The 21,544-nt window shown below is 43.4% G+C and overlaps 2 protein-coding genes across 2 annotated transcripts in view; both read left to right on the top strand.

Moving 5' to 3' along the window:
- Positions 1 to 21,544, top strand: part of LOC117382918 (cytosolic phospholipase A2 zeta-like) — a 105,137-nt gene that overhangs the window by 17,865 nt on the left and 65,728 nt on the right. The window lies entirely within an intron of this gene.
- Positions 1 to 21,544, top strand: part of pdzd8 (PDZ domain containing 8) — a 33,178-nt gene that overhangs the window by 3,640 nt on the left and 7,994 nt on the right. The window contains 4 exon segments of the mRNA XM_033979788.2: positions 41 to 333; positions 5,988 to 6,110; positions 8,062 to 8,107; positions 8,109 to 8,165. Coding sequence (XP_033835679.1) covers positions 41 to 333; positions 5,988 to 6,110; positions 8,062 to 8,107; positions 8,109 to 8,165 — 519 coding nt within the window.

Raw genomic sequence — 21,544 nt, forward strand, 5'->3', positions numbered from 1 at the left:
TAGTTTCGTTATCTGACCTTTAACCCCGTGTGTGCCACAGGTGGATTTGGAGTACAATGGCGGCTTCCATCTGGCTATCGATGTGGACCTGGTGTTCGGGAAGTCCGCCTACCTCTTTGTAAAGATGCGGCGCGTGATTGGCCGACTCCGGCTGCAGTTCACCCGGATACCGTTCACCCATTGGTCCTTCTCGTTCTTGGAGGACCCACTGGTGGATTTTGAGGTCAAGTCTCAGTTTGAGGGACGTCCTCTTCCTCAGCTCACCTCCATCATCGTCAACCAGCTCAAGAGGGTCATCAAGAGGAAGCACACGCTGCCCAATTACAAGATCAGGTACTACCAATACTTCTACCAATACTAACAATACTACTACTACATATGTTGGTCAACTACAAGATCAGGTACTATGAATACTATTACCAATACTACCAATACTACCGATACTACTACTACTGCTTATGCTGCCAAACTACAAGATCAGGTACTACGACTACTACTATCAATACTACCAATGCTAATACTATTGCAGACGCTGCCCAACTACAAGATCAAGTACTACGAATAATATTACCAATACTACCATTACTGCTACTGCATATGTTGCCCAACTACAAGATCAAGGACTATGAACACTATTACCAATACTACCAATACTAATACTATTACTATTGCAGACGCTGCCCAACTACAAAATCAGGTACTACTACTATGAATACTACTATGAATGCTACTACCAATACTATGAATACTACCGCTACTGCACATGCTGCCCAACAATAAGATCAAGTACTACAAATACTACCACAAATACTACTACTACGAATTACTACTAGTGCACACACTGCCCAACTACAAGATCAGTACTACTACTCTGAGTACTACAATTACTACAAATTCTACTATGATTACTATGAATACTACTACCATTACTAAGCCTCTAAGTAAAAGATTAAAGTATGGCTGTGTAATTATAAAAATGTCATTTGAATGGTCATGTGACAAAACAACATGGTGGATTTCTGCAGAATCGGAGAAGCTCTAAACTCTGTTCATCTGAGGGAGAAAGAACAGGACTTTTGTTCAAAATGATGAGTGACCAATGAGCTCCTTCGTTTCACATGTGTCACTGAAATAAGCAAATCTGATTGGATCTGACCTGATTGTGGTTTGGTTCTGGCTCAGACCATAGACTGTATATATAAATGGACACAGCTAAACTATGAGCCGCTCTGTTCCAAATAGGAAGTGATCATGGAAGCACTTCTGGCTCCATCAACTCTGGCTCCAGTTCACTTTACATTAGGAAATTAGCCCCTCTCTTCATAACTGCTTGCTGTCAGGCTCATCATTTTGGTCTTAAAATGTTCATATTAACCTGCTCTACATGATCCTGGGGTTTTTAATTTCTTTATTTCGTCAATAAATAAAAAAATAAACATTAATAACAGACAAATCCGGCGTCTGGACTTGTATCTGAGACCGTTTGAAAGTGAATGAAGATCCCTGTTGTTTGGATCGGTCACTGTAATGTTGTAAAGTCAAACCTAATATTTCATCTGCATATTTTTGATGCTGGTGTGTTCCGTCTTATAACCGTATTTGTGAAGACGTTTGTGGTTTTGACTGTTTTTGAGTTTGATTCAGGTGAAATTCCCACACATGAGTCACATCCCTCCCACGTTACTGTCCAACATAAAAATACTACTACTGTACTACTGTGGATACTCCAGAAATGTATCTGAAAATCTGAAACTTCATAAACTGCAAAGTATTAAAAACCCTAACCCTTTTGGCTCACATAAAGATGTAATAGCCTTATAATCCCATATCATCCCACTTTACCACAGAACACCTTAACCTCTCACATCCTGACATATTTGAAGTCACAATATTCATCTAAAACGTCTGAAAAGAAACAATTCCGCTGACCAGTGGGAGCTGACATCGGCGTAAACATCATCGCAACAAAGCGCCACATGCTGTCAGCGCCCCCTATGGATAGTACACCACACTAGCGAGCAGACCACTTTTTTCATTTGTACCAAAATGACTATGTGGCACTGCTGAATCCTACGAGTATCACCGATTAAGAAAATAAAACTGAAGAAGAAAGTGCGTACGTCACAGCGGCGTGTACCAGTGGAGGTGAAAACGGGGGTAGATTGGCAAAATGGCATCATGGAGATTAAAGATTACTCAAACATGAATCACTCCAAATACAACTTCAGAGACTCAATGAGAAGAAACGACTAGAACATCATTAAAGATCTGAAAAGAACAGTTTGTAGAATAGATCTGATTTAAACCTGTAGGAAAAGTTGCTGAGTCTCTGTTTAAAATGAAATAGTTCAGTTTTCAGGGACAGTTTGCAGTGGTCCCAAGTTATTCCTCTTTTATCTTATGCATTCAGAACATCCTAATGATTCACCATGATGAGTATATAAGCACTTTTCACAACTCAGAGACCAGAACTACACCTCAGGGACTGGACCAGGACTAAACCAGGACTGGACCGGGACCAGGACTGAACCAGGACTGGACTGGACTGGGACCGGACCATGACCGGGACTGGACCAGGTCTGGACCAGGTCTGGACCAGGTCTGGACCAGGTCTTAAACAGATGTTGCTGTTGTGTTTCGGGTTAATGATTGTACTGATCGTTTTTGTTTAAATAAAATGAGGAAGAGGAAGTCAGAGTCACTGTTCAAACAGTAACAGAGAGACTTCATCTGAAACATATATGTCTAAATTTGGATAAGATTTGATTTGTTCATGAATACTTTATTTCACTTAAAAAATAAAATATAAATTGTAATTCAAATTTTTTAATAAATAAAAAATATAGCAAACACTACATAAAAAACATGGACAGAACTTCTGTCAAGGCTGCGCTATAAATAAAGTCCTGGTCTAGTCCTGGTCTAGTTCTGGTCTAGTCCTGGTCTAGTCCTGGTCTAGTCCTGGTCTAGTCCTGGTCTAGTCCTGGTCTAGTCCTGGTCTAGTCCTGGTTTTGACCTGGTTCTTCGGAGCAGGAGCTGAGTCAGAGCCATAGCTTCTTGGGATTTGCAGTTTTCGTGATGTTTTTGGTGACTACAGGAAGTGAAAGCACATACGGCACTTTCACGGCTCATTTATATAAAGATTTAACGTTAGGTCTGAGTCTGTGGACGAGGAACGGCTGCTCTTTGAACGGTCTAATACTGAACAGGACAGAGTGAAACACAGGGTTAAAAGGGGGGGCTTTAATGTTGTTTCCTCATCAAAAACATGTTTGAAGACGTTTTAGATGTCACCCATGCATGTCTGAGTGATCTAGTGACCTCTCCTGGGCCCTGTTTGAACCCTGATCTGTGGGTTTGAATCTGAAACAGGAGCCCAGTGTTTTGTGTTTTGGTTAAAACTATGATGGGCTAAATGTCTGAGCAGGAGCCACAAGAGGGACAGGAGGTCACGCTAGGAGCACAGGAAGTAATCATGTGCCATTTCACCATCTTTAAAAGTATACTATGTAAAATCCTCATCACCTGCATGTTTCCATGGAGATGGATACGTTTTATGCCATACTGGGGAATATTATAGCCAAAGGAACAGCATCTCCAAGAAAACAAGCAGGTGGAATAAAAGTCAGGTTTATGTTTTAAAAAGTTACATACTGTGGCTTTATAAATAGTTAGTTTTTGTTGATATTATAATCGTGATTATTCAAGCTCCAATATAACCATGAGAACAACTCAATGTAAAGTACACGGCTGAGCTGAGCTATAGTTTTCTCTCTTCTCTCCTGTTTGTTGTCTCATCAGTTGTTTTAATAGTTTTGTCTCTCCTCCTATCCTCTTCTCTCTCCTCTTTCTCTTCTTTCTCCTGGTTGTTGTCTCATCAGTTGTTTTGTCGATTATGGAGCTGATGATGTAACTGAGCCTGGGGATTTAAAACTGCACAGATGGCACCAGGAACAGGGCACCAGTGGATTAGCCAAGGCCAAGCTAACAGAGGCTCAAGCTAACAGGCTCAAGCTAACAGAGGCTCAAGCTAACAGAGGCTCAAGCTGACAGGTGTATAAGCCATGGCCAAGCTGACAGAGGCTCAAGCTAACATGTCTATAAGCCAGAGCCAGGCTAACACAGGCTAAAGCAAAAGAAAAAAACTCTACAAAGGACACTATAGCCCAGCTAACAGAGGCTAAACCTAACAGAGGCTAAAGCTAACAAGTCTATAAGCCACAGCTTAAGGGTAAGGCTAACAGCACGATAAACCACAGCTAGGCTAACAGAGGCTAAGGCTAACAACACCATAAACTACAGCCAGGCTAACAGAGGCTAAGGCTAACTACACTATAGAAATAGCTACAGCCTGTCTAAAGGCCAAGACCATAAACTACAGCTGCAGCCAAGCTAAAGGCTAACAACAGAAGCTAAGAGGGTGACCAACATCATAAACTACAACAGCCAGACAACTATAGACATTCAATATGCACCCTATAACACCCTAAACTACAGCCAGGCTAACAGACATTACCATGCTAACAGCACTATACTACAGCTACAGCCACAGTCAGGCTAAAGGCTAACAAGGGTAGCAGCTAGAAGGTTTTGGGTTTGATTCCTGAGCTGGTTGTGGAGTTGGCATGTTCTCCCTATGTCTGCGGTTATTTCCTTACACCTAAAATTAGCACAAATGTTGATCAGCCACCATTTTGGTTCTACTTGCTATGTAAACAAAGGACATACTGTATTAAATATCAGTATTAAATCAGTTTAAATCATTCTGGGCTTTTGACTGAAAACGCCAGCTGAGGTCCTGACTGAAACTAGCTCAAGATCTGGAGATGGGACCCACTGCTGCTGATGGTCAGATACAGGTTTAACCCAGAGATGTTGAAGACACATATTTTTAAGAAACATTAAATAATAGACCAAGTCAAAACCAAAGTTTCTGTGATGATGCTACAAACTTCTTTTTGGCAATGTTGATAAAATGCACACGCAGGGAAGGCATCTGGCACACACAGATGCAGCATTTGACTTAAAAAAAAAAAAATGAATACAGCTTTTGTGAAATGGTGAAAATCTTTACTAGAATTTAAAGGCATAGTATGTAATATTTAATTTTAAATAAACGTGAGTCTGTATGACCCCATATACGAGTGAAACATGTTCAAATCAAATATAACTTTTACTGATAATTCTTGTAATTCTGATTTATTCTTAATTACAAAAATAATTTATTTCTGTTATATTTTGGTGTTTGGTTTCAAGACGATTATCCAATCAGAAAGCAGAATGAAATGGCAACCTAAATGAGAGAGTCCTGTGAGGCTCAAAGCTGAAACCCAGTTGTTTAACCTAAAATGCCTCTCTCTGATCTGAATGTTCACTACCTAAACCCCAGCACCTGCAGCCGATCATGACTCAGTGCTAGTGCAGCCTCTGCAGCTCAGTGAGTGAATTCTGGAGGTTCTTTCACATGAGGCCTGTCCATAAACTGAGAATGAGACACACTTGTATGTGTCTATCTGGCAGGTTAAGGCTCTGAACACACAGGGTCAGGATGGACTAAACCAGGTTCAGCCCAGTGGGAATGCAGCCTGGTCTGTTTGGTGCAGGTGTGGTCCACTCATTAGAAATAAGCACACCTGAACTGTTACTGGCACGTCCACCAGATGCCCTCCCATCCTCCTGTGTTCCTGAAGACTAACTCTTTCTTTATACAATATACTGTGATTTTCCACATTAAATTGTAGGCATTTTCTTTTATATTCCCATGTGTGGCCTTATATCTGTGTAATCCCTCAGTGGTTCAGGTGTTCCATAGTGATCCATGTGTGTATACTAGTCTATGTGTCTTATACTTGTTCTGATACAGCTCAAGATTGTGGATTTTTGAAAATTTCTGCTGTAAATCCCAGAATCACACTGCTCATCTCTGTCTGATTAACTTTATATTGTAAAAGTTGATTCTAATCACATTTTGTGTTTGTTTTTTCCAGGTACAAGCCGTTCTTCCCGTTCCAGGTGCCGTCTCCTCTGGGGTCATGTGATGTGGAGTTGTCCGTGTCTGAGGCACGTTTGGTGGAAGGACGACTCCGAATCACCCTCATCGAATGCAGCAGGTCAGATAATGCTTTAGACCTGGTTTAGACCTGGTTTAGACCTGGTTTAGACCTGGTTTAGACCTGGTTTAGACCTGGTTTAGACCTGGTTTAGACCTGGTTTAGACCTGGTTTAGACCTGGTTTGCTTCCTCTTTTGCTTCCTCTTTTGCTTCCTCTTTTGCTTCCTCTTTTGGTCCCTGGTTTAGTCCCTGGTTTGGACCTGGTTTGGACCTAATTTAGTCCCTGGTTTATCTCCTGGTTTAGTCCCATTTTTCACATTTCCTGTTGAATCTCACATCTAGGTCAGTGAGACTCAGTAATCCTCATTGTGTCTCCATGGAGTCAGGTTTAAATCTGACTTCTTTTTTTTTTATCCCAAAACCTCCAAAAATAGAAGCTGAACTGAACCAGGGCGGGGCATCTGACTTAATCTTTAATATTCAATAAAACCAAAGGATGCAACTTTCACTGTGGGCTCAAAATTCACAACTGAGAGATTGAAACGTGAACTTAAAATTAATCCAAGAATCATATGTATTTCAGAACATGTTTGTAGAGTCTAAGCTACAGGGTTAGCAGCTTTTACACAGAATGAGGGAGGGCATCTGACACACTGGAGGGCATTTGACACACAAGGAAGGGCATCTGACACACAGTTGAATCCATCTGTCTGTGAATAATTCATGCCCTTAATAAAGGAGCAGCTCAGAGTCTGCTACTGTTACAGAACTGCACTGGAGACTGGAGAATGTTTGCCCTGTATGTCAGATGCCCTCCCTGTGTCTCCATGACGTTTTATTCTATATAAAGCTACTAACCCTGTAGTTTAGACTCTACAAACCTGTTCTGATATACATATGTGATTCTTGGGTTAGTTGATCAGTTCAGATTTCAGTGAAATTGAAAGCTGTTACAGTTTAATTAATAAAAAAGATTAAGTCAAATGCCCCGCCCTGGCTCAGTTCAGCTTCTATTTCTGGAGGTTTTGTGTTATGCTCTCTGAACAGAATCCTCCTGGTTTAGTCCCTGGTTTAGTCCCTGGTTTAGTCCCTGGTTTAGTCCCTGGTTTAGTCCCTGGTTTAGTCCCTGGTTTAGTCCCTGGTTTAGTCCCTGGTTTAGTCCTGGTTTAGTCCTGGTTTAGTTCTGGTTCATCCCGGGTTTTGTCCTAGATTATTGCTGGATTAGTCTTGGTTCAGGTCTTTGTTGTAATTTTAAATCTTTATACAATGACTCAATGCCTCTCTATTTCTTAATCTCCCTTAAAACAATTATTAAAACCCAGAGAAAAAAAAGTTGATTAATTGAATTTAGAGTTGTAGTAGCATCTTGTCCAGCAGGTGGCAGCAGCACACAGTGTTTCATTTGCTCCTGTGCACTGTGATACTTCTGCAAATACGTTTCTTTGAGTTTTAGCTCTTGAGTTAAATGCAGTTTATCTTTAGTCAAGATTGTGATATTTGGTTAAGTTGTTTTAGTTGGTTAAGGTGATTTCAAATGAGCTCAGCGCTTTTTGGTTGTGTTTGCTAATGTGAGCATTGTCTTTGCTGAACATTCTGCCATAGATGTACATGTAGCACAACCCACTGCAAAGTATCAATTGGCATAGCATTGATGGGAGATATGGGCTTAAGTTATTTACTTAGAAAGTTAGTACCGCTCCTCTGGCTCTGCTCCTCTGGCTCTGCTCCTCTGGCTCTGCTCCTCTGGCCCTGCTCCTCTGGCTCTGCTCCTCTGGCCCTGCTCCTCTGGCTCTGCTCCTCTGGCCCTGCTCCTCTGGCTCTGCTCCTCTGGCTCTGCTCCTCTGGCTCTGCTTCCTCTGGCTCTGCTCCTCTGGCTCTGCTCCTCTGGCTCTGCTCCTGTCTGTGTCTCTGACTCTGTCCCTGTCCTGCTCCTATCTGCTCCTCTGGCTCTCTGACACTGCTCCTGTCCTTGCTCTTCACATTTTAAAAGTGTCTTTTCTGTGTTTTCAGGTTGTTTATCTTGGGTTCGTATGAGCGGGAGACTTACGTTCACTGCAACCGTGGAGCTAAGCGGACACCAGTGGAAAGAGAAGACGAGATCTTCCATCAAACAGGTCAAAAATTCTCATTGCATTTAAGCTGCTACCTTTTACTTAGTTCAATAGAGGTCCAGGGCTGAAATCATCCAAATGATTCTAGTGAAGGTGTGTGGACTTTTAAAAACACAGTGGAGGCACTTACTGTATTACCGACATGAACATCACAAGGTGGAACAGAGTGTTTTCAGTTTGAGAGAACTCGGCCTAAATATGAAGGGTTTGTGTCTTAAAAGTGTGAATGAAACAAAACACAACACTGTATATGTTTGTGACGATTATAACATAGATTGGAGAATAGTGTAATATGGGCCCTTTAAGTTAAAGTCTTGGTTTAGTTCTGGTTCATTCTCTGTTAAATCCTGTTTTTTCCCCTGAGACCTTTTCAAAGTCTCATTACCCAAACTCCTGTCTCATATCTGATCACATTGGCTTATATTTGATTGGATATTTTGATGAATATATTGAGTTATACAGATAATATTTAGATTGATTTGATTAGCTGGGACTGGCCCTGGCGCTCGCTGAATGCCAGACTTGTGTTTTGCCTGACACACGTCCTAGCTTTAGCGCTAACTCGATCGCGCGTCATTAGCGTAGCGCGCTCACTTATTGTCCCATCAATCGCACTTCCTCTGTTCGGGTGACATTTGGGCCTGCTCCTCGGCGCCCCTCGGCTACGTGGTGCCTTAATTGCAGCGGTTAGGCGATGTTGGGTCCGAGCTAACGAGCTAACTCACGCTACGTGCGGCGCAGGCAATGTCAAAGCGAATTATGAGCAAAACAGAACAGCAGTTATAAGTGCATTTAGATACAAAGGCCTGCTACTGTGGACTAAACCAGGGACTAAACCAGGGACTAAACCAGGGACTAAACCAGGGAGAGACTAAACCAGGGAGAGACTAAACCAGGGAGAGACAAAACCAGGGAGAGACAAAACCAGGGAGAGACAAAACCAGGGAGAGACAAAACCAGAGAGACAAAAACCAGAGAGAGACAAAACCAGAGAGAGACAAAACCAGAGAGAGACAAAACCAAGAGAGACAAAACCAGAGAGAGACAAAACCAGAGAGAGACAAAACCAGAGAGAGACAAAACCAGAGAGAGACAAAAACCAGAGAGAGACAAAACCAAGAGAGACAAAACCAGAGAGAGACAAAACCAGAGAGAGACAAAACCAGAGAGAGACAAAACCAGAGAGAGGACAAAACCAGAGAGAGACAAAACCAGAGAGAGACAAAAACCAGAGAGAGACAAAACCAGAGAGAGACAAAAACCAGAGACAAAACCAGAGACAAAACCAGAGACAAAACCAGAGACAAAACCAGAGACAAAACCAGAGACAAAACCAGAGACAAAACCAGAGACAAAACCAGAGACAAAACCGAGACAAAACCAGAGACAAAACCAGAGACAAAACCAGAGACAAAACCAGGAGACACAACCAGAGACAAACCAGAGACAAAACCAGAGACAAACCAGAGACAAACCAGAGACAAAACCAGGGTCTAAACCAGGGTCTAAACCAGGGTCTAAACCAAGATTAAACCAAGACTAAGGTACTGGACCAGGGACTGGACCAGGGACTGGACCAGGGACTGGACCAGGGACTGGACCAGGGACTGGACCAGGGACTGGACCAGGTCTGCACAGGGGAAGTTGATCTTATTCATGTCCACTTCCATCAATAAAAGATCGTAAAATTCCTAACCATTTATCAGTTTTTCATTTATATAATTCCATGTGGCTCTCGGTCTGTCCTCAAACCAGACCTCAAACCAGACCTTTCACTGGACCAGGGAGTACACAGACTTTTTGAATTTGTTGAGTTCAGAATCTCTGACTTGAATCCCATTTGTAGCCTGGGGCGATGGTCCTGGCTCTGTCCTGTAGGGGGCAGTGTGGGCCTGTCCTCCTCTCAAACATCAGCAGGTGTTTCCTTTGTGCTCAGTGTTTGTGGAAAAAAACAAAGAGACAAAAAGACCTGGGTTAGTCCTGGTTCAGACCTGGTTCAGACCTGGGTTAGACCTGGTTCAGGTCTTGGTTCAGATCTTATCAGACCAGGGCTATTCATTTTAGACATTTAAAGCCAATAGAAGGCGCCTGGGGTCACAAGGTCAGACTGCGATAAAAAAGGATCATTTGACCAAGTTTAAACCTTTTATAATTGTATGAGTTTTATATAATTGTGTGTATCCTGCCTCTATAGTTTAAAGCAGGTACTACAATGCACCATTCCCATATTTTAGGTTTAAAACAACTGGATTTCAGCTTTCAAAGTGGCAACACAAATAAGAGTCATGTGGGGCTCATTCTGCTTTCTGATTGGATTATCTTGTACAGTGTTTTTGCAATTAAGAATAAATCAGTGTTATAATAGTTCTCAGTAAAAGTTGTCTTTGATTTGAACATGTTTACCTCGTATTTAAGAACCTGATTCAGTGTCGGTTCCGACCCGGCTCAATCCATCTCACACACCTGGTTTAGTTCTGGTTCAGTCCTGGTTCCGGCCTGGTCCCGGTCCCATTCTCTGTAGACATATAAAAGGCGTGGAGAGCAGTATCTCGGTGACATTTTGCGGCGGCCATCTTTGATTGTTTGATGGAGCTACAGGAGCCTGGAGAGGACACTTTAATGTGACTACAGAAGCCTGCGGGGGACAAACCACTGCGGGCCAACGATAAACGCCGCAAATGCCATGAAGAGAGAGACAAGAGGGGGAGAGGGGCAGGGAGAGAAAGAGAAGGGAGAAAAGAGGGGAGGAGAGAGGTAAAGAAATGGAGAGAGTGAGGGAAGAGTCTCTACCTCTCTTCTCTCTCACTCTCTTCTCTCTGTTAGAGGGGGTATAGAAAAAGGGAGGGAGAGAGACAGAAGAGGGGAGAAGAGAAGGATATAGAAGAAAAGGAGGGAGAAAGAAGAGGGGAGAGAGGGAAAAAAAGTTGGGAGGAGAGAGGGTAAAGAATGAAATTGAGAGAGTGAGTCTCTACCTTACTCTCCCCCATCTAAGAGAGAGAAGAAAGGATGGGAGAGAGAGAAGAGGGGTGAAGAGAAGGATATGGAAGAAAGGGAGGGAGAAAGGGAGAAGGGGGAGAGAGAGGGAGAAAGAGAGTAGAGATGGGAGAGAGGGAGGGAGAAAGAGAGAAGGGGGGAGAGAGCGAGTGAGAAGAGGGGCAGGGAGAGAGGGAAAGGAGAAAAGAGGGGAGGAAAGCGTAAAACAAATCGAGAGAATGAGGGAAGAGGGGTAGAGAGAGAGAAGGGTAGAGACCAAGACAGAAGAGAGGGATATATCAGAAAAGGGAGAGAGGAAGGAAGACAGAGGAGGGAATAAGAAAGATGGAGATATAAGGGAGAGAGGGAAAGACTGAGAGAAGAGAGGGATATAGAAGAAAGGGAGGGGGGGGGGAGAGGGGAGAAGAGACATGAAGAGATACAGAGTAGATAGAGAGATGAAAATGGGAGGAGAGGGAGCGATCTAAATCAGGACTAACACTGGACTGAACAGTGGAGCTTTTGATATAATTCAGTTTGCAGTGAAACAGCCCTGAGGTCTGGATTATAATTCTGTCTAATTTAAGATGGGTTTAAATGGGTAACTGTGGTTTGTGTTTTAGTCTCACTCTGACTCTGTCGCTAAGGAAACTAGACCGAGACCTTGGCTTGGTATGGAGCAGGATTCAAGACCAGGACTCATCTCAACTCCTTAAAAACAAAACTCCATCCTCAAGGACTCAAATTTGAGCCAGGTCTAAACAAACTACCATTTACCAAACTACTGCGTGCTGTAGCTATCGTAGTTATCGCGTGCTGTAGTTGGCGCGTACTGTAGCTATTGCGTGCTACAGTTATCGTGTGCTGTAGTTATCGCGTGCCTGTAGTTGGCGTGTGCTGTAGGAAAGTGCCTGCTGTAGCTAGCACGTGCTGTAGTTAGCACATGTTTTTGTTGGTACATGCTGTAGTTGGCGCGTACTGTAGTTATCGTGTGCTGTAGTTGGCGCGTACTGTAGCTATTGCGTGCTACAGTTATCGTGTGCTGTAGTTATCGCGTGCCTGTAGTTTGGCGTGTGCTGTAGAAAGTGCCTGCTGTAGCTAGCACGTGCTGTAGTTAGCACATGTTTTGTTGGTACAATGCTGTAGTTGGCGCGTACTGTAGTTATCGTGTGCTGTAGTTGGCGCGTACTGTAGCTATTGCGTGCTACAGTTACTCGTGTGCTGTAGTTATCGCGTGCTGTAGTTGGCGTGTGCTGTAGAAAGTGCCTGCTGTAGCTAGCACGTGCTGTAGTTAGCACATGTTTTTGTTGGTACATGCTGTAGTTGGCGCTTACTGTAGTTATCGTGTGCTGTAGTTGGCGCATGCTGTAGCTATTGCGTACTGTAGCTGGCGCGTGCTGTAGCTGGCGCGTGCTGTAGAAAATGCCTGCTGTAGCTAGCATGTGCTGTAGCTAGCACGTGCTGTAGTTGGCACATGTTTTTGTTGGCATGTGCTGTAGTTATCGCATGCTGTAGTTATCGCGTGCTGTAGTTATCGCGTGCTGTAGAAAATGCCTGCTGTAGCTAGCACGTGCTGTAGTTAGCATATGTTTTTGTTGGCGCGTGCTGTAGTTAGCACATGATTTGTTGGTGCGTGCTGTAGTTAGCGCATGTTTTTGTTGGCGTGTGCTGCAGTTATCATGTGTGCTGTTGTTGGCCTGGATCGGTATTGTATTGAGTGGCGTCTGAGCTAGCATGCTAATCACAGAACGCTAATCACTCGCCTGGACTTTTGCTCAGAGCCTCATTTTCTCATCAATATTTTTCCCAAAATCCATTTCACTATTGATCCTCAAATGTTTAGCCACAAATCAGTGTCTGCATCTGTACATGAAAAACACATGATAAAATAATGAGCCAGATGCCCTCCCTGTGTGTCAGATGCCCTCCCATCCTCCTATAAATAAAACAATGGGTTGAACAAACAAAATGGCGGCTGTGTTTAGACTTTATCAGAGCATCTCATTGTCTGTCACACCTGTGGACTGTTCCATGCCCCCTCCTCCCTCTCTCTACTTCTCTTTCTCTCCCTCTCTCTCTCTCGCTCTGTCTCTCTCTCTCCTCCCCTCCTCCTTCTCTTATCTCTTCCTCCCTCATCTCTCCTCCTTCTCTCCCTCTCCCTCATCTTGCTCCCCCTTCCTCGTCCTATGATTGTTCTTTATTTTCTGCACTTCCCTCCCCCTTCTCTCTCTCTCTCTCTCTTCCTCTTCTCCCTTTGCTTGTCTGTCCCTTGCTCCGTCCTCTGGCTATTCTTTATTTCCGCCTCGTTCCCTTGCCCCCTTTTCTCTCTGCTCTTTTCCCTCTCTTTCCCTCTCTCCATTTCTTCCTTTGAAGCAACAAGTGGAACATGTCAAATCTGTTTTGCTTTTTGTAGTGATGAAAAAAGCAACAGTTTTCTTCCAACCTCCATCCCTCTCATCATCCTCTTTCCCTCTCTTATTCTCTCCTCTTCCTCTTTCCCAATCTCTCCTCTAACCCCCTCCCTCTTCCTTTATTTTATCTCCTCCTTCCTCTCGCTCTTCTCTTGTCTCGCCCTTCCTATCCTCCATCACTCTTCTGGCTGTTCTTTATTTCTGCCTGGTTCCCCTCTTCTCTTCTATCTTCCTCATCTCTCCCTCCCTCCACCTTTCCATTCTCATCTCCTCCCTCTCTCTCTCTCACTCGCTGCCTCTCCTCCACCTCGTCTTGTCTCCTTTTCTTTCTCCTCTCACCCCCCCCCCTTTGGCTTTTCTTTATTTCTGCCTCGTTCACCCACCCCCTCTCCTTTTTCTCTCCTTCGAAGCAACAAGTGTCAAATATATAATGAAAAAACAAACCATTTCCTTTCACCCCCTTCTCATCCCTCTCTTCTTCTCCACCTTTCCTCCCCGTCTTTATTTGCTCATCTGCCTGTTCCTTCTCCTCTCCCCCTCTCTCCCTTTTTCCCATTCTCCCTCCTTCCTTCATCAGCCATTTTGCATCTCCTCTTGTTTCTCTCCTCTCTCCATTCTTTACTCTCCTTCCTCTCTCTCCTCCCTTTACCTCCATCCTCACCTTTGTCTGCCCCCTTTCTCTCTCCTCCTTTCCCTTTTATTTGTTCATTTGCATGTTTCTCCTCCCTCCTCTTTTCCACTCCTCTTCTTTCCCTCCTCCTCCTTCTACCACTAAAATTTTGTTTGCTCATCCTCCTGTTTACTCCTTCTCTTGTTTCTCACTCCTCTTTATTTGTTCATCTGTCCTTTTGCATCTCCTCTCTTCCCCCTCCTCTCCCTCCCTCCCTCCCTCCCTCCCTCCCTCCCTCTCTCTCTCTTTCTCTCTCTTCTCTCCGCTCTTTTATTTGTTCATCTGTCTATTTGTATCTCTTGTTGTTTGTGTGTGATGGGGATTGACAGCCGCCCCGCCGGCCCCCTCGCTCTCAAACAATCTGCCCTGAGTCACTGTACCCTCAGTGATGCAACAAAAGTTCACCCATAACCGAAACACCGACCCAACCAGCACCACCGACCCACAAAACCACCAACAACTGACCCATAACACCTGCCCCAAGTCACCGCTCCCCCAGTAATGCAACCGCCAAGCCAACATGCACAACCGACCCACTCAATCAACCCCCTCCCCCTAATAACCTGCCCCGAGTCACCGCACAACCGCCGTCACATTTAAATCTTTTTCATTTAAATGTTGAGAAATTATTTAATAACTTTGCAGTGTGTAAAGTTTCAGGAAAAGATTTTTAATTAAGACATTCATCATTCATCATCATTAGGTACTACATGGGACATGAGAGAGAGATGGAGAAATGGAGAGATGGAGAGATGGAGAGATGGAGAGATGGAGAGATGTGGAGATGTGGAGAGGCAGAGAGGGAGAGAGGGAGAGATGGAGAGAGGGAGAGAGAGAATGAGAGAGAGAGTTGCTTTGACTCTGGATCAATGACTAATTATTGATCATTAATTATATAAATGTCCAGAGACTCGGGCCTCCAAGTCTGAGTGAGGAGAGGGGCAGACGAGAGGAGAGCGTCAGAGGGTGGAGAGGAGCAGGAGGTGGAGAGGAGCAGGAGGTGGAGAGGAGCAGGAGGTGGAGAGGAGCAGGAGGTGGAGAGGAGCAGGAGGTGGAGAGGAGCAGGAGGTGGAGAGGAGCAGGAGGTGGAGAGGAGCAGGAGGTGGAGAGGAGCAGGAGGGGGAGAGGAGCAGGAGGGGGGAGAGGAGCAGAGGATGTGGATCTTGTCCTTAATACCCTCCCCCTCCTTCTTTAAAGTCACGCTCTGGGACATTACTGGTGCAGAGGAGGGCTCAGAAGGTGCAGAGGAGGCAGTGATCATCTCTAATGTCCTTCTCTGGTCTAAAGTCACGCTCTGGGACATTATTGACGTAGTTTGCTGCAGATCGATGAGAGGAAGCCGACCTGATGAGTTTAACCAGTGCAGCCGAGCCAAACTCATGGACTGATCTCACTCTAATGTAAACTCATTTAAACTGTCACATTAAACACCACACTCTCATACAAAACTCATTTACAAAAACAATAGCAGTTATACCAAATATACTGTTGCTAACGGCAACAGGGCACAAATGTACTGTTGCTAATGGCGACGGGACACAAATGTACTGTTGCCATCGGCGAAGGGACACAGGAAACGTCTCTAATGAGTTTGTTTAACCTGTGTCAGCTGATTATCTGTTTCCTGTCATTGTAAAGAGTTCAGAGTTCACCACCTTTTTGTCTCTCTGGAGGCATTATGGCTTTTCCAAGAATGTTTCACAGTGTTTCCCTGGTAAGTCTGGACTGATCTGTCTGTTTTGTAAAGAGGGACATAGGTCTGGTCTCCGATCCCTCCATGGTGTCTCGAGTGTAGACTGTATGAAGTGAGTGTGACGTCACCTACAGTGCTCTGCTCCAAAATGAAGCTCATCGGGGTTAGCAGTTATAGGGGCAAATTTGGAGCCGAGTTCCATATTTGGAATTCTGGCCACGAGTATCATAGCAGCCAAAGAGCCAATCTGGAGCGAGGCTGTTTATGGTCTTCCCGGCCGCACCGCTGGTTTAGCAGGGAGCGGGCACTTAGCAACATTGTCAATCAAACCTGTTGCTATTGCTAGTGGGAGGGATCTTGGGGAAAGAAGATGCCTGATTTGCCCATTATTATTGTTAGTTTTATGGACACAATAGTGAAATAAAACCCCAGGATGATGTAGAGCAGGCTAATACAAACATTTTAAGACCAAAATGACGAGTCTGACAGCAGCAGTTACAGAGAGAGGGGTTACAATTTTTCAATAGAATGTGGAGAGTTAGTTATGCCCACTTATATATACAGTTTATGTGGAGGAGCAGGTGCAGGTCTGGTTAGTGTGTGTCTGTGTGTGTCGGGGTGTGTCTGTGTGTGTCTGTGTGTGTCTGTGTGTGCGCCTGTGTGTGCGCCTGTGTGTGCGCCTGTGTGTGCGCGTGCAGGAGGGGGGTGTAGGGGTGGGGTTTATCTGTTTGATGTTCCAATGTGTTTTTTGTCACAGTGAAAGACGTGATGAAATGACGATAAAACAATGTTGTTGAACCAGCCAATCAGAGTGCAGAGGGACACAGGGAGCGGGACCTGAGGGAGTGATGCAGGGATAAGATCCTAAATGTGTCTATTAAACTAAACCAGCCAATTAGAGCACAGAGAGGGGCAGGGGCAGGACAATAACAGTTTGTTCCTGCGCATGTTTGATCTGGCACTCGCTGGGTCACGTTTTACTGAATACATGAATAATATCAACTTTTATTTAATTTTATAGTACAATTATTTAGAAACTTTTACACAGAATAATGCTGTGGAGACACAGGGAGGGCATCTGACACACAAATTACACAAAACTGACTCTTGTAGGCTTTATGTCATGTTATAATGCTGTTACTTCCTCAAAAACATACCTAGAGTTGTGTTTTGTTTCATTCACACATTTGAGTAATCCTTTATTATTAGTCTGTCTACATCTCCAAAGCTCAAAATGCTCTGTTCCACCTTGTGATGTCATGAAGTGATAGTTTTCAAGTTAAGAGCTCCTTTTACCATTAGTTGGAGATTGGCAATGCCAGGGCTTAAATGCAATCCAAATTTATTTATTTATTTTTATTTAACCTTTATTTAACCAGGAAAGTCCCATTGAGATTAGAAACCTCTTTTTCAAGTGAGTCCTGGCCAAGCAGCAGCAGCAAATAAAAAATACAGTTACATAATTTATAAGAGACAAAATAACAGGAAAAGACCAAACGGATTATGAAAAAAAACAAGTGCATGTTGTGGAGTCAGCCTCGAGACCGCTCAGTGTAGACTTAAAAGCATTCAACGAAATCAACTCTGTACCTTATGCATGGAACATGTAGCAGAAAGACTGGAACTTGACAGAGTGGACAAAAGCCTTTTTGCCCAGTTCAGTGCAATCAAAAGGAACAGAGAGCAACACATGATCTTGTGAACGAAGAGAACAAGAATCAGCTCTTCTCTGTGACAGTAAGGAACAGATGTAGGTCGGCAGTAGTCCAAGCATTGCCTTATAAATGAAAGTGTACCAATGACTCCTCCTTCGAATGGCCAGGGCAGGCCATCCCACTCAAGAATACAACTCACAGTGATGTGTCATTGCTTTACAGTTAGTAATGAACCTTAGAGCAGCATGATAAACAGTGTCAACCTTTCGAAGACATTGAGCTGAAGCATTCATATAAAACAGATCTCCATAATCCAACACAGAGAGGAAAGTCGCAGTGACAAGTCGCTTCTTTACTTCAAACGAAAAACACAGCTTGTTTCAAAAATAAAAACCCAATTTTAGTCTCAGTTTCTTGACAAGATTCTCCACGTGTGGTTTGAAAGTGAGGGAGTCATCAATCAGTACACCAAGGTATTTATACTCACGAACCACCTCTATGTTTTGTCCTTCAAGAGTGGACACTGGGGATTGTATGTGGCCTCTTGTTACAATTAGAAAACAACATAAGCTTGGTTTTATCAGCACTGATAACTAATTTTAGTTGAAGTAAAGATTGCTGGACAGCAACAAACAAATGTTTTCTGCAAGGATTCAATAGCCTGATCAAGAGTTGATCCACAGCAGTAAATAACTGTGTCATCAGCATAAAAATGTATATTTGCATCAGATACATTGAGTCCCAAATTATTGATATAAATAATGAATAGGAGGGGACCTAATATAGAACCCTGTGGCACCCCCTTGTGGACAGTAGCCAGTTCAGAACATAGACCTTCATATTTAATGCACTGGGTTCTATTACTCAGATGATTAGAGAACCAATCAACTGCTTTCTCTGACAGTCCTGACTGAAGACGTCTTCTCTTTAAAACAATATGATCAACAGTATCAAATGCTTTCGACAGATCAATAAAAAGCGATGTGTAATATTGTTTCTTGTCAAGAGCAACAATAATATTGTTTGTCACCTTCAAAGCAGCTGTAACAGTGCTGTTTTTTTTCTAAAGCCTGACTAATATTTTGACAGGATTGAATTGGAAAATCGCTCACGTACAAGAGATTCAAGAATTTTGCACAATACTGATAGATAAGATACTGGTCTATAATTAGTTAAAATTGCGGCATCACCTCCTTTTAATAAAGGGAGAACAAAAGCTGATTTCCAGATGGAGGAAATTTCTTTGGTTTCGACTGTGAGGTTGAAAAGAATTGTCAGAGTTTCTGCCCCAAAATCAGCTGCTAGTTTCAAAAAGTAAGGCTCTATTAAGTCAGGTCCAGGAGATTTTTTATGATCTAGAGCTTTCAGGGCTTTGTGCACTTCCTGAATGGTGACAGGTACAAAATTAAAAGGGTGTCCAGTGTACACTGAGGGGTCAATGCAGGGTTTCACAAAGTCTGCTTCTTCAGAGTCAAACAAGGAAGTAGAAGATATAAAATGTTTGTTAAAACAATTTAAGACCTCCATCCTATTAAAAACAGGGCCAGACTCATTTAAAACATATTTAGATATAGCCTGAGAGCTTTTACTCACAGAGAGAGACTTAATAACTTTCCAGAATTTTGGTGGATTTTTTAAGTTTTCTGAGGTGACAGATAAATAATATTCTGATTTGGCCTTTTTAATAAGGGAAGAGCATTTGTTTCTTGAAAGTGATTCTAGTGAAGGTGTATGAAGTTTAAAAACATAGTAAGATGGAACAGATGTTTGCTGTTTGAGAGAATATTTAATTTGTAATTTAGATTTGATTATAATTCAAATCAGGTATTTTTAAATATAATTAATATACATCCCCTGTACAGTGAGGCTTGTGCAGACTGGACTCCTCTCCTCTTCCTCCTCTCCTCTTCCTCCTTTCACCTTTCTGTCTATCGCGGTGGCATTTCCGATTTCCGCCGTCTTTGAACACACGGCCGTTCTGAGTTTGACTCCTTGGTGACCCCGTGTGACCTTTGACCTCTCACATTTAGTTTGTCATTCACTGAACCTCAGAAGAAAAAACATCTGGTCTCAACCCAGACTATACCTGCTCAAACGTCTACTGTTTAATATGGAGGTTTAGGGTTTATCCTGGTTTAGTCCCTGGATTAGTCCTGGTTTAGTCCTGGTTTAGTCCCTGGTTTAGTCCCTGGTATAGTCTCTGATTTAGTCCCTGGTTTAGTCCCTGGTATAGTCTCTGATTTAGTCCCTGGTTTAGTCTCTGGTTTAGTCCCTGGTTTAGTCCCTGGTTCAGTCCTGGTTCAGTCCTGGTTCAGTCCTGGTTCAGTCCTGGTTCAGTCCTGGTTCAGTCCTGGTTCAGTCCTGGTTCAGTCCTGGTTCAGTCCTGGTTCAGTCCTGGTTCAGTCCTGGTTTAGTCCTTCACTCTCCTCTGTTTCATATATTCTCCTCTCTTGTGCGTCAATCTTGTGTCTGTGAATTTTTGCGTTTTAATTTGGAGCATTTCAAAGCCCCGACAACAAACAGGTTACTATAGTGACACAAACAAAGCCCGCAGTGAATTTACACTTCTATGGACCTGGAATAATGACCTACCAGTCCTGTCTCCTCCTGTCAGAGAGATCAGGAATCTAACTCACAACCTCAAGCACAGAGGACTGAACCAGGGACTGAACCTGGTCTAAACCCGCTCTGGTCTCTAGTCTCTGTTGTAAACCTGGTCTGGTCTCTGGTCTCTGGTCTCCCGTTCTCCCGTCTCCCTGTCTTGATGTGGCAAGATTAAGTGGTTGTCCTGCAGGTTGTGGGTTAGACTCTTGTTTCTGTTCAGATCCTGGTGTGATTGTGACCTGAGGCGGCGCTAATCTCATTTCCATCGATGTAGACTGATTCTCGGTGGTCGCGTCTCGACTCAGAGCAAAAAACAGACGAGGATTCACAGAAAATCTGGATAAAACAGAAGGAGCGAAATGAGTCCAGCGCCGAGGCTTTAATCTAAATCAAAGGTTAATGTGTCCAAATGGAGCCAAGCACAAAGAGCTCTGTGTCAGAGCCCACAATACACTGCTGGGGATTATGGGATATGAAGAGGACTGGACCAGGAAATGAACCAGGGACTAAACAAGGGCTAGACCACAGCTAAACCTGGTCCCTGGTCTTAAACTTGGTCTAGACCCTGGTCCCTGGTCTCTGGTCCCTGGTCTCTGGCCCCTGGTCTCTGGTCCCTGGTCTCTAGTCCCTGGTCTAGTCCCTGGTCTAGACTCTAACCGGATTTGACAGGTCTGCTTGGGCTGTGTCCTCGGGGCTTGTCCAGATCCATGTGAGATCCATGTGACAGGAGACATGAGGCAGAGATGCTCCCTCAAACCTCAAACCAGACCAGTATCTGTGTGGCTCCATAGAGCACAAATATAAAGGGATAAACTGTTGTTCTGAAAAGAGAAAAAAGTATAAGTATTGTGATTAGATTTGTGATTTATGTTTACAATGTGCACTCTGAACAGAATCCTACTTTTTAAACAAGGAGCATTCACATCTGAGACTGTTATATGAACTGCGCTTAAATATAAGAATCCCATCAGTCTCAGAACATGTTTGTAGAGTCTAAACTACAGGATTAGCAGCATTATACAGAATAAGACGCCATGGAGACGCAGGGAGGGCATCTGGAGTACTTCACCAATGCTGAGTACAGATACCAGACAATATTTTTACAGGAGTTCGATTATAGTCGTAAATCGAATTTATTTCATAGGATTTTAATAGTATAGCCTGCATTTTCATCTTAGAATACCAGTACTTATTTGAGAGGCTGGTTTAAAATATAGTATATAGGTATAATTTTAATATAATTTATGTAGATAAGCACTTGTTTTAATATTTACACTTCTTTACAAACTGCCCTGTGAGCTAACTGCTTACTAGCCCTAAATATTTTTACAGTTCACGTGACAGTCACATGTGATTAAAGCTGAGTGAATGTGCTT

The sequence above is a fragment of the Periophthalmus magnuspinnatus genome, chromosome 15 (assembly GCF_009829125.3).
Source record: "Periophthalmus magnuspinnatus isolate fPerMag1 chromosome 15, fPerMag1.2.pri, whole genome shotgun sequence".
NCBI classification, from domain to species: Eukaryota; Metazoa; Chordata; class Actinopteri; order Gobiiformes; family Gobiidae; genus Periophthalmus; species Periophthalmus magnuspinnatus.